The 14,999-nt window shown below is 39.3% G+C and overlaps 1 protein-coding gene across 1 annotated transcript in view; it reads left to right on the top strand.

The window, feature by feature from the left end:
- znfx1 (zinc finger, NFX1-type containing 1) overlaps positions 1-14,211 on the top strand; it is a 56,889-nt gene extending 42,678 nt beyond the window's left edge. The window contains exons 12-14 of the mRNA XM_059980458.1: positions 4,706-4,816; positions 6,807-6,902; positions 10,015-14,211. Of these exons, the coding sequence (XP_059836441.1) occupies positions 4,706-4,816; positions 6,807-6,902; positions 10,015-12,462 (2,655 nt within the window). The 3' untranslated portion in view covers positions 12,463-14,211. The remainder of the gene's footprint in view (positions 1-4,705; positions 4,817-6,806; positions 6,903-10,014) is intronic.
- Positions 14,212-14,999: the final 788 nt, after the last annotated feature.

Here is a 14,999-nt window from a genome sequence, read left to right as displayed (position 1 = left end):
AACCCAGTCCCAGCTGCATATCCTCTGGCAGGAACACAACTGCGTGACTTCTTGATGGGATTTTCATTAGCTGTAGAAATATTGTTCTAGCATCCAATTACAGGTTGAGTACCCCTTATCCGAAAGCCCTCTGAAATCCAAATTTTTTTCAAGTTTTGGCATGATATCACAAATGGAAATTTTCCTATAGCATTGGGAAAGTTCCCAAGTGGTATGCAGGCCCCTAAGCATTACAGGTAACTCTGAGAAGTGATATAACATCTGTAATGAATGAAAGTTAATGAGAAATAGAAAAACGCCGTATAAAGTGAAAAATAAAGATCTTGATTGTGTGTTGAAAGACTGGATTCATCAATGTCAGAGTTAATATATGCCATTTAAAATGGTATGCTGGTCATGAAACAAAGATCGATCAAGACATTCTGAAATTGACGGTAATTGAGAATATTCAGTAGGCTGGTTGCAGAAATTTAAGAAAACAAAACTTTTTAAAGATAAAGCATCTGCTGATCATGAAGCAGCAGAGAAATATATTGATATTTATGAAGATCGTCACTGATGAAAGATCTAAAACTAGAAAAAGTCTACAATGCTGATTGTTTTTTTATAATTTACATAAAACAAAGAAGTAAAATACAAATAGAGTATACTGTAACCTTATAATTAAAACATGGCAGCACTGGGGAGACTGAAAGCCTGTCGTTGTTTGCCATTGTTCAATAGTTGATTCAGGTACGTATTCTCTCCCAGTGCTGCTGTGCTGCTTTTGCTACCCTGCACACATTGTATTTGCATTATATTAGTGCTAAGTAATAACTTTTACTGTTAAGTACTTATGTGTGATGAACAAGTCTAAGACAAAGACAGCTTGCCAGTAGCACATAAATTCAGAGTCAGCAATGATGGTGATCCCATGATCCATATATTAGAAAATGTGGGAAAAAAAAGCAAAAATACTTCCGGCCCCAAGCTTTTCTGATATGGGGGTACTCAACCTGTATCTCTAAATCATGTCAAAAATCAAATAGTGCCCAATATTCATCTCCAATCTGAACTTCAGCCTCACTGATCAAAGGATCCAATATTTTGTTTTGACTCATGGCACAAAATTTCACCATGTTTTCCTGAAACACACTAATTAAAAGGGTCAATGCACAAAACCACATTCTTTTTTCGGACTGCTCCCCAGAACTCTGTAATCCTACTGCTCACAGTGCTCATATTTAACACTGAGCCTTTTTTTAATCTTCAATCACTTTTCCATACTCAAATCTGGCATCCTTTGGGGGATATCGCTCAGAAAAGTTGTGGAACAGTTTGGAAATCCACCACAGGCATTGGAGGAAGTTGCAAGGATCATACACGAGCAGGCACTTAAGTACTCAGTGTGCAGAATTTACAGGGAGTGTTACATACAACTGGTTGTGTGGAGCAATATCTATGCAGGCTAGGCTTCACTAAGATCATCAGAAATGATCATAACCATACCAGGTATGGTACAATGGCTAACTTTGGACTGCTTATGTGGAAGTATGAGATTGAATCATACCAAGGGAAATGGGAAATTCAAAATTAATTATTTTAAAGAGTTTATTTTAAAGATAAGTGAGTTTCAACAGTGCTAACCATGAAAGAATTAAATTGTCATTTCTGGTTAATAACTGTCTTCGTTGCCCCTTCTGACCAATGGTGGGTCTAAAGTTACGTAAGACCAACTGTAAACAACTCTCAACAGTTCACAGTTAATTCTGGACAGACAACGAATGCAGGCTTTGCCAGTGACATCCTGTATGGGAATAACAGAAATGTGATCTACAACCTCAAATACAGGCATGTGTTTGCCTGTGAGTGCTGAGGATTATGGACATTTTTTGCAATGTTTCTCTTTGCAAAAATATTCTAGAAACCTCCTGCCACAACCATCAGAAAGGAATCCAGAATCCTCCTGCATAAATAGTTGGGTTTCTATGGTTACTGTTCTTCACCAGATATTTCTGAGTCCTTGAAAACACTTTGAATCCCTTCTACCACTGTTACAGCATCTATCTTGAAAAAGCAGTATTTATTTGGAGATACAGGCCCTTTGAGAATGTAGGGTGACTTGGACAGGTTGGGTGAGTGGGTAAGTGTATGGCAGATGCAGTTTAATGGGGATAAATGTGAGGCTATCCACTTTGGTGGCAAGAACAGGAAGGCAGATTACTATCTAAATGGAGTCAATTTAGGAAAAGGGGAAGTACAACGAAATCTAGGTATTCTTGTACATCAGTCAATGAAAGCAAGCATGCAGGTACAACAGGTAGTGAAGAAAGCTAATAGCATGCTGGCCTTTATAACAAGAGGAATTAAGTATAGGAGTAAAGAGGTCCTTCTGCAGCCTGGGGAATTGTGTGCAGTTTTGGTCTCCAAATTTGAGGAAGGACATTTTTGCTATTGAGGGAGTACAGCGTAGGTTCACAAGTTTAATTCCCGGAATGGCGGGAATGTCATATGTTGAAAGATTGGAGCGACTGGGCTTGTATACACTGGAATTTAGAAGGATGAGAGGGGGTCTGATTGAAACATATAAGATTATTATGGGATTGGACACGCTGGAGAGAGGAAGCATGTTCCTGCTGATGGCTGAGTCCAGAACTAGAGTCCACAGTTTAAGAATAAGGGATAGGCCATTTAGAACAGAGATGTGGAAAAACTTTTTCACCCAGAGAGTGGTGGATATGTGGAATGCTCTGCCCCAGAAGGCAGTGGAGGCCAAGTCTCTGGATGCATTCAAGAGAGAGTTAGATAGAGCTCTTATAGATAGCGGGGTCAAGGGATATGGGGAGAGGGCAGGAACGGGGTACTGATTGTGTATGATCAGCCATGATCACAGTGAATGGCGGTGCTGGCTAGAAGGGCCGAATGGCCTACTCCTGCACCTACTGTCTATTATGCGCACTGAGCCTTGTTGCCCAGCAACCCACCGATTTAACCCTAGCCTAATTACAATGAACAATTAATCTACTAACTGGTACGTTTGGATCTGAGCACGCGAATGGAGCCAATATGCACACAGAAAAAATGTACAAACATCCTTTTGGAGGATGCAGGAATCAAACTCTGAACTCTGACACCCCGAGCTGTAATAGCATCATGCTAACCGCTGTGCTATTGGGGAGCCCCAGCATGACCCTTTAAGAGCTGGGCTCTGAAACTGCAGCTGCAAGGTTATGTGTTGGCACTTGGGAGATCTTGCAATAGATGATTTGTATATAACTTAATATGTGTGTTGAAACTAACTGTGCAGAAAATACTATGAAATCCAACAGCACATTTCTGGGAATCTGACAATTGAAGATTGTGACCTTTTTCTCACCTTTTAAAAGCAACATTACGTTTGAACTCTGAAACAACACTCTTTTAATTCCACTAAAAACTACAAGTCCATTCAATATTAAAAGCGGTATATAGCTACAATTTCACTTACTCAGTGAAATGTAGTAAAGCTTTGGAATGGGAAAGCAAATTACCTTTTTTTTGAAAGCAAGAACTGGAAGGACCACCAGCCACCTTGGGCAAAATTTGGCACTTCAGATTTCCAGCAGAATGTGCTGGCAATTTGTACAGTTTTATGGTCTGTCAGCAAAATGGCACCCATACCAAATGAATAATGAGCCCATTCAGGAATACAGTTAGTCCTCTTTATAGCTTCAAATGCCAGAATGTAAAATTCAACATTGTAACCATATTACAGTTTCTGTGTTGCAAGCTCATTTTAAAAAAGTTTATCTTCTTTCAAATTGCCTTGGGTCCATAATCCATTGCATAAAGTGTGTTGTAAAATCCAAAGAGTAGATGTTCTCAAATAATGCCAAGTTCAGCTAGAGAAGCATAACTTTAAATGCACTACCTTTAAATGTACGATGCTGCTTTAAATTGTCACAATGTGTTCTCTATTTGTTTCTAGTGAGATCACAAAATGCAAACAGGAAACCCAATAACTAATCCTCCCCGGGCCTTGATATTAAACAGACATAGTTTTTTACTGTTAAATAGAGAATGGCCAGTAGCAGATGATTTCTTTGCTACAAAACAGTATTTTTAAAATGGCATTTAAATATTAGTAGCATATACCCTTTAACCAGCCTGAATATTCAGGTGGTAAGTACCAATCAAAGACATTTAATCATCCTTTACAGTTTTTAAATGCAAGTACAAAATAGTGCAGTTGACTTCAATAACTGCAATAACTTCAATAATGTTGATGAAGAAGATATTTAGCACCTGTTGCTTAAAAAAAGAAAAAAAATACTCGCTAAAAAAACTACTGGCTAATCTGATCTGTACTTGGGTTCCCTCTTTATGTTGTTCCATTGTCAGCCCCAGTGCTCTCTCCAAAGTGAAGAGCTCTTACTGTCTGGGGATTAGTTTCCAAAATAATATGAGTTGATTTTGAAAGATTACTGTTTAAGAAGATTCCTTCGTTAAATCTTCTTTGTAATGCAGGTTGAAGTTATAATTCAAGTCTAGCCACCAAATATGCTGAACTGTAGATAGTTGGTGACCATCCATTTGCTCACTGTGATGTGGCTTCTTGAAATTACAGCTCTGTTATTCTTTCTGTACTTCGAGTGGTCTTGAGAATATGTAGTTGGATGTTGATAATCAGATTATATGAGTTATCTTTATGCTATCTTCAGCCATTAATGTAGTGTTTCCTTGACAGCTTCGTCCCAGTGCAACAGTGTATGATCTCGCCAGAAACTTCCATTTGGAAGTTTCTTTATTTGAAAGACTGGTAAAGGTCAACGTTCCATTCGTGCGACTGGATTATCAGGTGAGAATGAGTGAAGTGTATGCCAAACAGTTTCATGACCAAAAAAAAATTGTTATGATGCTTTTTAAAACAATTGAAAAACTGGCATTTTCTATCCACAACCTGAAAATGAAAGGCCATCTTTAAGGTTTTAGGCAATACTAAGCCAAAAGAAAACATCTTTGGTAATTTTCCAAGGATTGCCTCTTTATTAGAACATTATAAATAAGGGCACCTGGAGACTATTCGGCCCTTCACACTAACTATGATACAAATTAAGATCATAATAGATCTTTCATTTCTTCACAATTTCCCTGCAATAATCCATACCATTGACTTCCTTAGCATCTGAAGATCTATTAATCTCCTCTCTTAAAGTCAATGACTGAATCTCTACAACCTTGTTGGCTAGATAATTCTAATGATTCATAACCATTCTATATGAATACATTTCTTTTTGAGACACTCCTGGCAAGCCAACTCCATATTTTGAGATTCTGACTCTGGTTTGTGATACCCTATCCCAGAGAAACATTGACTCTGCATCTGTACAAGTTAAATTTTAGTGATATCATCTCTCATTGCCCACTCAGTTTCTTTAGGCAACAAGTCCGTCTTAGCAATCAATATAGTAAAGTTTTGCTGCATTCCCTTGATTGCTAGTATTTCCTTCCTCAGGTAGAGAGGCAGGATCTGTTCATATTATTCCAGATATGATCTCATCAGAGCATTATTTCATGGTAGCAACACTCTACTTCCTGTGGTTTCATACCTATGAAATGTTCTTGCAGTAAAGACTAGTGTACTGTTGACCTTTCCAACTGCTTGATGTACTCTCATGTTAACTTTCAGAGGTTCATGAACAAGAGCACTCAGATCCTCCTTTTAATTTCTCAACATATTAAAAATATTCATTTTCTATTTTAATGGAGCAATACGAACACAAACAATATACCCTTCTGTTTTGAGGTTTAAAGGGTTGTCATGCTGCTACATTAATTTAAAATGAATACTAATGTTGCATTTGTTAGTGATGATCTAGTCCTTGTCCTCATCAATTATTCCATACTGCAGTGGGTATAAGGAGTTACTTTCCCATGGTCTCCATATCTACAGTACAGATTTCAGCCTAATGCTATCACTATACATTCAGATGGCACAGCTCTAGAACAGAACCAAAGACCAACTACACCACTGAGAGTGCATTAAGTTCCTGAGTTGGCTTGATCGTCTCCTATACTGATGGTTGCTCTTCCAATCTAGCACAAGAATGACTTGGCTACATATAACAAAGTGAAATGTTCAACTGTGTACCCACTGTGGCTGATGTTTTGCAGTCCACCCCTCCCTTCCTATGCTTTTTCTGAGCAGCTCCTAGATTACTTCCAGTTAGAACATCCACATACTACTCTCATTGATGACAACTCCCCACAGCTCCTTGCCAACTTCAAATTTGACTCAATCATGGTGTCTTAGTCACTGCTATGTAGGACCCAAGTCCCCAATTCACCAGCCAAAGTCATCTCACCCATGACATCAACTTCTCCACCAGTTGACATGCTTCCTATATAACTTGTAATACCCAGCTGCCCTTTTTTGTATGAGCCCTGCTCTATGTGAACAGTCATCAGTCGGGCTAAGTAAAACATTATTTTACAAGGAAAGATTGAGAAGCTCGAATTCTGTCCGCCTCAGTTTGCAAGTGTGATGTGATTGAAGCAGACAAGATATCAGAACACATCCTTTCTTACCACTGAGATTAAATTGGTCCGCATTTGCTGGCCTCATTCCCCGTCATTTTGATTTGAACAATAGTATTAACATTTTACCTTTTGTGCATCATCTCATAGAGCTCTGTATAGAAGGAGATGACAAGAACCCCAGTTTATGTTACAACCAGATTACCCATGATCTTATTGAGCAGCAGAACCTACCTGAGATGCCAAATGGTCTACTTTTACTCCTACTTCATACATATATTTATAATGAAGGGTTAACTCTTTCTTTTCAGCATCGTATGAGACCAGAAATTGCTGAGCTTTTAACTCCTCACATCTATGCGCACCTGGAGAATCACCCATCTGTAATGGATTATGAAAACATTAAGGTATATTTTTTACATTAGCAGATACATATTTAGGGCAATGAAATGAGTGAAAATGAACAGCGTTTACTGTTGAACTTCAATGATTTATTGATTCACTGACTAACTATTACAAAAATTTTAGTTTGGGAACAATGTGGTGTCTTCTCACATCAGTCACTGGGAAATCAAAGAAGTACATTTAAAATAAAATACACAATCCTACAGCTGGTTGTCCTAGATTTGACCCGGTCTCCTACAAACTAAGTCATAAATTAGTCCATATTGCAGTGGGTATAAGGATCAATCATTAAAATAAGTGCACCCATCTATATTTTTGATGCTTAGTGATTAAAGCTGACTTGTTTAAAAACTTGCCTGGAGTTGCTTTCCCCTGGTTTCCATATTTAAAACACAGATTTCAGTCTGATGCTACCACAATAAAGTCAGATGGCCCAGCTCTGGTATAGAACCAAAGACCAACAACACATTATGCTCTGGTGTTAACTTGATCCTCTCCTATACTGATGGTTGCTCTTCCAATTTAGCACTGTAGGAAGGAAAGTTTGAAAGGCCAGAGTTCTGTCTGTCTCAGTTTGCAAGTGTGATGTGATTGAAGCAGACAAGATATCAGAACACATCTTTTCCTTACCATTTTCCCTAAAAACTTTCTTTCAATTGAGATTAAGTTGACTGGTCTGAATTTGTTGGTTGCATTCCCCATCCATTTTATTCGAACAATAGTGTAACATTTTACCTCTTGTGAGTTGTCTGGTAGAGCACTGTATAGAAAGAGACTAAAACAACACCAATTGATATTACAACCAGATTAGCTACGATCTTACCGGACAGCAGAACAGCAAATCATCTCAAGAAATATAACCAGCAGGAGACTCTTATTGAAAAATCCGGAAATACTGACTTGAAATTGTCACAAACACTATTTCAGTGCTGAAACAGGCCAATAGTTGCTGACCCTGACACATAATATACAAACCTAACTTCTGCCATCTCCATTGAGATCCTGTCACTAAGTTCATCTTTCCCTCCACTGCATTCCGCCCTCCATTTTCTGGAGGGATCACTATGTGACCCCTTCAGACACTTTCCCTACCTCGCTGATCTCCCTACTGGCACTTGTCACATTTGTACGGATAACAGGCAGGACAAACAAGAGTCGGGATAGACAGGAGATGTAGCTTACATGGATTTTCAGAAAGCTTTTGACAAGGTGCTACACGTGAGGCTGCTTAACTAGAGCCCACAGTGTTACAGGAAAGATACTAGCATGGATGGAAGAATAACTGACTGCTAGGAGGCAAAGAGTGGGAATAAAGAGGACATTTTCTGTTTGGCTGCCGGTGACTTCTGGTGTTCTGCAGGGGTTGGTGTTGGGACAGCTTCTTTTCACATTAAATATCAGATTTTGATGATGAAATTGATGGCCAAATTTGTGGATGATACGAAGATCAGCGGAGGAGCAGGTAGTCTGCAGAGGACTTGAGCAGAATGGTCTAATGGACAAAGAAGTGGTAGATGGCAAGCAGTGTAGGGAAATGTATGGTCATGCACTTTATAGACAATAGGTGCAGAAGTAGACCATTCGGCCCCTCGAGTCTGCACCGCCATTCTGAGATCATGGCTGATCATTCACTATCAATAACCAGTCCCTGCCTTGTCCCCATATCCCTTGATTCCCCTGTCCATCAGATATCTATCTAGCTCCTTCAAGGAATAAAGGCGTAGACTATTTTCTAAATGTGGAGAAAATTCAAAGATCAGAGGTGCAAAGGGACTTGCAGATTGAGTTGATGGTAAGGAAGGCAAATACAATGTTGGCATTCATTGCGAGAGGACTAGAATATAAAAGCAATGATGTAATGCCGAGGCTTCATAGGTCATTGGTCAGACTGCACTTGGAGTATTCTTGGGCCCCTTATCTAAAAAAAGATGTGCTGGCCATTGGAGAGGGTCCAGAAGAGGTACATGAAGATAATTACAAGAATGAAAGGGTTAACATGACAAATGTTTGATGGCTCTGGACCTGTACTTGCTGGAGTTCAGTAGAATGAAGGGAAATCTTGTTGAGACCTATCGAATTTTAAAAGGCCTAGTTAGAGTGGATGTGGACAAGACATTTCCTATAGTCAGGACTAGAGGGCCCAGCCTCAGAACAAAGGGATGTCCATTTAGAACAGAGATGACAAGGAATTTCTTTAGCCAGAGGATAGTGAATCTCTGAAATTCATTGCCTTAGACAGCTGTGGAGGCCAAGTAAATGAGTATGTTTAAAGTGCAGGTTGATAGTTCTTGATTGGTCATCTTGTTAAAAGTTACGGGGAGAAAAGGAGAATAGGACTTGGAGGGATAATAAATCAGCCTTGATGGAATGGTGGAGAAGACTCAATGGGCCTACAGGTCTAATTCTGCTTCTATGTTTTATGGTCTTAAGTGTAACACCTGCTCCTAGACCTCCTTCCTTACCAACACTCAGGGCTTCAAGCAGTCCTTCCAGGTGAGGCGACACTTCACCTGCAAGTGTATTAGGATCATCTATGGTATCAGGTGCTCCCAGTGTAGCCCTCTCTACCTCTGTGACACCCGACACAGATTGGGGGATCACTTCATTCTATCCGACACGAAAGATGGGATCTTTCAGTGGCAACCCATTTCCAATACAATGTATCCTCCACTGCAATGAGAGTGGTGCGTGGCCAAGTGGTTAAGATGCTGGAATGCCCCCTTCCATTCCAGTCGGGATGAAGAGTCTCAGACGGAAATACTGACTGTTTATTCCCCTCCACAGATGCTGTCTTGCTAAGTTCCTCCAGCATTTTGTACATGTTACACATAATGTACAAGTTCATTAATTTGACCTAACTTGTGTACCTAATTATATAGCCCAAACAGTTTCAGCTAAGAAAATGCTATTGAACACTTGGTAGCCTGGGCTGTAATGGAATTAACTAACCCTCAAACTTTGAGTGCGTCACACTTCTGCTAAAAGTTATTTGGATAAATAGACAAGTTTATAATTGTCCAATTCAGGTTAAGCTATACAGAACTATTTTAGTTGATCATGATAATCTTTACGTTACTTTTTAACCTCTCTTCTCTCTCCACAATTTTTCCATAGGGGATATCAACAAATCTGTTCTTTGTAGAACATGATTTCCCTGAGGAAGAAATCCGGGAAGGCAAAAGCCATCAGAATCAGCACGAAGCTGCTTTTGTTGTTGCACTCTGTCATTATCTTATCTGCCAGGATTACTCGCCTTCTCAGATCACAATCCTCACCACCTATACAGGGCAACTCTTCTGTCTACGCAAAATGATGCCTTCTGAGAAGTATGCTGGTGTGAAGGTTCACGTGGTCGACAAATATCAGGGAGAGGAGAATGACATCATTCTGCTTTCTCTGGTGAGAAGCAATGAATCGGGCAAAATTGGATTTTTGCAAATAGCAAATCGGGTCTGTGTGGCACTATCAAGGGCCAAGAAAGGTCTTTACTGCGTAGGAAACATGAGTATTCTAGCAAATGTTCCTCTATGGAGCAAGATAATGCATACCTTGCGTGCAAGAGGCAATATTGGCCGTGCGCTATTGCTCTCTTGCCAGAACCACCCCAAAACACAGACCTTAGTGTCTAAAAAGGAGGATTTCAGTAAGGTGCCTGAGGGAGGCTGTTCCCTGCCATGTGAGTACAGGCTGGACTGTGGTCATGTTTGCACAAGGGCATGCCATCCATATGATGTGGACCACAAGAAATACGATTGTCTGAAACCATGTCAGAAAGTGATTTGTGAAATTGGGCATAGATGTACAAAGCCATGCTATAAGAAATGTGGCAAGTGTGAAGTAAAGGTGGAGAAGTTAATTCCTAAATGTGGACACTTGCAGGAAGTGCCTTGTTATAAGAACCCAGCAGATTTTTGCTGCAAAAAACCTTGTTCAAAAATACTTTACTGTGGACATAATTGTACTGTGACCTGTGGAGAGAAATGTGCAACATGCAAGGAGAAAGTTCCAATAACCTTAAAGTGTGGTCATGTCCAGGAAGTAGAATGTTACATAAAGGAAGCTGCAAAGATTGGGAACTGTGTTCCTTGCAAACAAAAATGTAATGCTATCTTGGACTGTGATCATAACTGTCCTGGTTCCTGTCACCTTTGCTATGAAGGTCGCTTTCATGAAAGTTGTAAACAACCATGCAAGCGTTTGCTCATTTGCTCTCATGAGTGCATGGAGCCCTGCACAAACCAGTGCCCTCCATGTCAAAGGCCCTGTGAAAACCTGTGCAAGCACAGCAAATGCAGGAAGAAGTGTGGCGCTTCATGTACTCCGTGTGTAGAGCCTTGTGAGTGGGCTTGTAAGCATTACAAATGCCGAAAGCTCTGCTCAGAGCCATGTGACAGGCCACCTTGCAATGAGCCTTGCAAAAAACTGCTGAAATGTAGGCATCCTTGTGTCGGACTCTGTGGTGAACCCTGCCCGGGTAAATGTCGTGTTTGTGACCGCGCTGATCTCACTGAAATTTTTTTTGGTACTGAGGAAGAACCTGATGCCAGGTTTGTTCAACTGGAAGACTGTCACCATGTTTTTGAGGTAACTGGTTTTGACCATTACATGAATGATGGTGAGGAGGAAGGCAGTGATAGCGTTATAAAGCTAAAAAGCTGTCCAAAATGCCAAACTCCCATCAGGAAGAGTCTGCGTTATGGAGCTATGATAAAAAAGAGCCTCTGCGAAATTGAAAAAGTGAAGAAGCTTGTTCATGGGGACGTAGAAACAATCAAGCAAAATGCAGCAGCTTTGATAGTTCAACTGAAGGCACGCTTCATCTTAGCTGAACAGTTTCCAAGTCTGCATAAAGACTTGCTCTCTTCATTGCAGTCATCTGTAATGTCACTATATAGTCTTTCTGTCATTGAAAATAAAATTTCATTTCTTTGCAGACTTGGTAAACTTAAAAAGCAAGAGGTGACATTAGATTTCTCCATGAAAGAAAAGTTTAATACTAAATTATATGAATATCTAAATTGGATAGGCAAACGTCGAGAAAGGTTTACAGAACAGGAGCTTAATGACCTGCAAAGTGAAATTCAAAGGCTTACATTCCTTGTTGACCTCTACATTCGGTGCAGTAAGGCATCAGGGAAAAAACTGGACTCTTCAACAGAACAGACTGTTGCACGTGTGCAGCACATCCTGGAAGGCACAAAAAAATTTACCAAAGAGGATGAAAAGTTCGTTAAAGAAAACATGGAAAAATTAAAGTCGGCTCTGCCCGAAACTGCCCTTGGCATTTCTGAAACAGAGCGAGTAATGATAGTTAAGGCAATGGGCCTTCGTCAAGGTCATTGGCACAAGTGTCCAAATGGTCATGTCTATGTTATCACAGAATGTGGAGGTGCAATGGAAAAAAGCAAATGCCCAGATTGTGATGCAGTGATTGGGGGTACCAACCATACTTTGGAGCTTAGCAACCAAGTGGCTACAGAAATGGATGGAGCTCAACATTCTGTCTGGTCAAATACTGCAAACAATATGTTGAATTATGAAGAACTTGCAGAATTTTTTTGAGTAAGCCAGAGTTCTCATTCATTCCTATGCATAAAATTTTGGCGTGTTTACTGAATCTTGTGACTTTGCAGAACTTTGATGATGCTGTGGTAAGGCATGAATATTAGGCTTCATTTTATCCAGGGGCTGTGCCGTGTATTTTATGCTTTGCAAATTGAAAGCAAAATTAATTAGGTTGAATTACAATATGTTTTGGATTAAGTTTGTATTGTGTCTTGAAACAATTGCATTTTAGTATAATTAAATATCAGTCATATAATTAAAATGTTTTAATCTAGAAATAATTTGGAGTTTGTATGTATTACAGTCAATGTTGATCTGTAAATCCAAAACAAATTAAGAGTAGGTGGATCATTGTTTTCTTCACTTTGTACTCTAATTTTATGTTTTGCTTTTACTTGTCATTAAAATGCAGCTTTCATAGTTTATTTTTCCTCTGGAAGGTAATTGACTAGTTTATTGCTAAAATGCACACTTGGAAAACTGAGGGACTAACTAGGTTTGTACAGTTGATTTTGTTCTTTACAAATGAATGTCACTGTCCCTCCTACTGATGGTAAATTTGCAGCCATCATCCACAGGAACCAGGAAACTCTCAGGAAATTTCAATCTAAATATAATCCTAACCTGAATTGGAGATTCAGGAGAAGCCTGGGTAAATCCCAGTCAGGAAAAGCCATGCTCCCGCCATTCTTTGGGATATTTGGGCAGCATGCTGTATGCCGAGCCTCCTTTTCACCTAGAAGTAGGTGAAGTAAATCTGTCAGTGAATGTGGTGACAAGGAAGCAATGTTGGTTGTGCAGTGAACCAACAGAGATTAACTTTCTTCATCTGAATTATATTTGGACTTCCTTTAAACGAGCAAGTTTCATTCTGGCTTGTATACAGCTCTGATAGTAAACAGCTCCTTAGCAGAGGATTTTCTTCATGAATAAATTCTTGAAAATTACCATATCAAAAGAACAAAAATTGGGAATACCAGGAGGCTCCCAGCTTGTGGAGTTTTAAGTTATTTTGCGAATGACAGACCCCAATTTCTACAAATCTCTTTTCGCACATCTTTTGAGTCCACCTAGTGACTGGAAGGCCAAAAGATCTCCTGGCTGAGTTGCTGAACACCTCAGTCTTGCCTCGTGGTTGATCACCTGAAGTCTGCAAACGTTGCACCTTGATGTTTAATCTAGGAGTAATAGACCAATGCTATATTAAGTCAGTTGAGTTAAATATATAAAGAGTAGGCACCAACCCAGTCGATGAGGTAATTATATAAAGAGCTGCAATATGCAACGCTTCAGGAATATTTATAAAGAAATTGGACAAACATTGTTTAGGGAAGTATGCACCTATTGAAGTGTTAGTACATCTCTAGAGTTTGAGTATTAATGTTTGTAACCCTAGGACATGGTTTCCTTTCAAAACCTTGGCTGTCATTAACAAACCATTCAAGGAGATACTGCAGCAACATTGTAGAAAATGGTTTTCTTCTGTTAATGTTAATCTTCATCCCACAAAGTGAAGAATCTGGTTTGTTCCGATTATTGTCTGTTTGTATGAATGATTTCTAATCACTTTTTTGTGGTTTTAATGTAAAGTTATTAACTTTTAGCAGATTTTGTTTTGCCATAGATAATTTTGTTAGAAATCTTAAAGCCATTTGTCAGATTAAACAATTAATTACGGAATTGCTTGTGCCCAATATTCAATGTCCCGCAAAAATGCAAACAAATAAAATAACTTAAATAAAACTTCTTAAAGTAAGTGAAAAGAATGTTAAATTAATATTGTTTTCAAAAAATGGTATCAATGAAAGAAAAGTAATATTTTGCATTGAGGTATCAACTGCCTTATGGATAAAAGCCAGATGTGCTCCATGTGTGCCAATCTTTATTGGCTCAGTTTGGTCCTAATATATTGACCATCTGAAATTCAGTACAGTTAGCATGTATTATCAAATAGTAATTATCATCAAATATGCAACAATGCAAAGCAATGTTATACTCCCTTATATTTTTATGATAAAACAGTGAAACAGCTTTTACAGGACATTTAAAAAAACAAGTAATCAGTAGCTTAGTCCGAAGAATTTCTTTAAGGAGAGCTCAGGTGAGCTTGAAAGCGGATCTGCCGGGAAGCCCTTGTTACCATTGCAGTGGGAATCATTTGGTACCAATAGGATGGTTCAGACTGTGGAACGCAAGAGTATTTAATCTGTATGTGCTGGCAAAACTTAGCAAAGCAAACCAAAATGGTGTCATCAGTTAATAACTCATCAGGGGTGATTGATAAGTTTGTGGCCTAAGGTAGAAGGAGATGAGTTATTAACTTAAAACTTTCTGGATAATCAGTCAAAGAGTTGACCTGCATGTGCATGTAACGAGAGCTGCATAACTCATCTCCTTCTACCATAGGCCACAAACTTATCAATCACCCCTACTGTGGACACTTTCTGGAGGCCCCAGATCCGTATGCTCCACGACCGCTGGACTAAGTGTGTAAATGTAGGAGGGGACTATGTTGAAAAATAAATGTGCTAGGT

Source organism: Hypanus sabinus, chromosome 9 (assembly GCF_030144855.1).
Source record: "Hypanus sabinus isolate sHypSab1 chromosome 9, sHypSab1.hap1, whole genome shotgun sequence".
In the NCBI taxonomy this organism is placed as follows: domain Eukaryota; kingdom Metazoa; phylum Chordata; class Chondrichthyes; order Myliobatiformes; family Dasyatidae; genus Hypanus; species Hypanus sabinus.
Note: the sequence above shows the minus strand (reverse complement) of the source record. Positions and strands in the feature narration are given on the sequence as shown.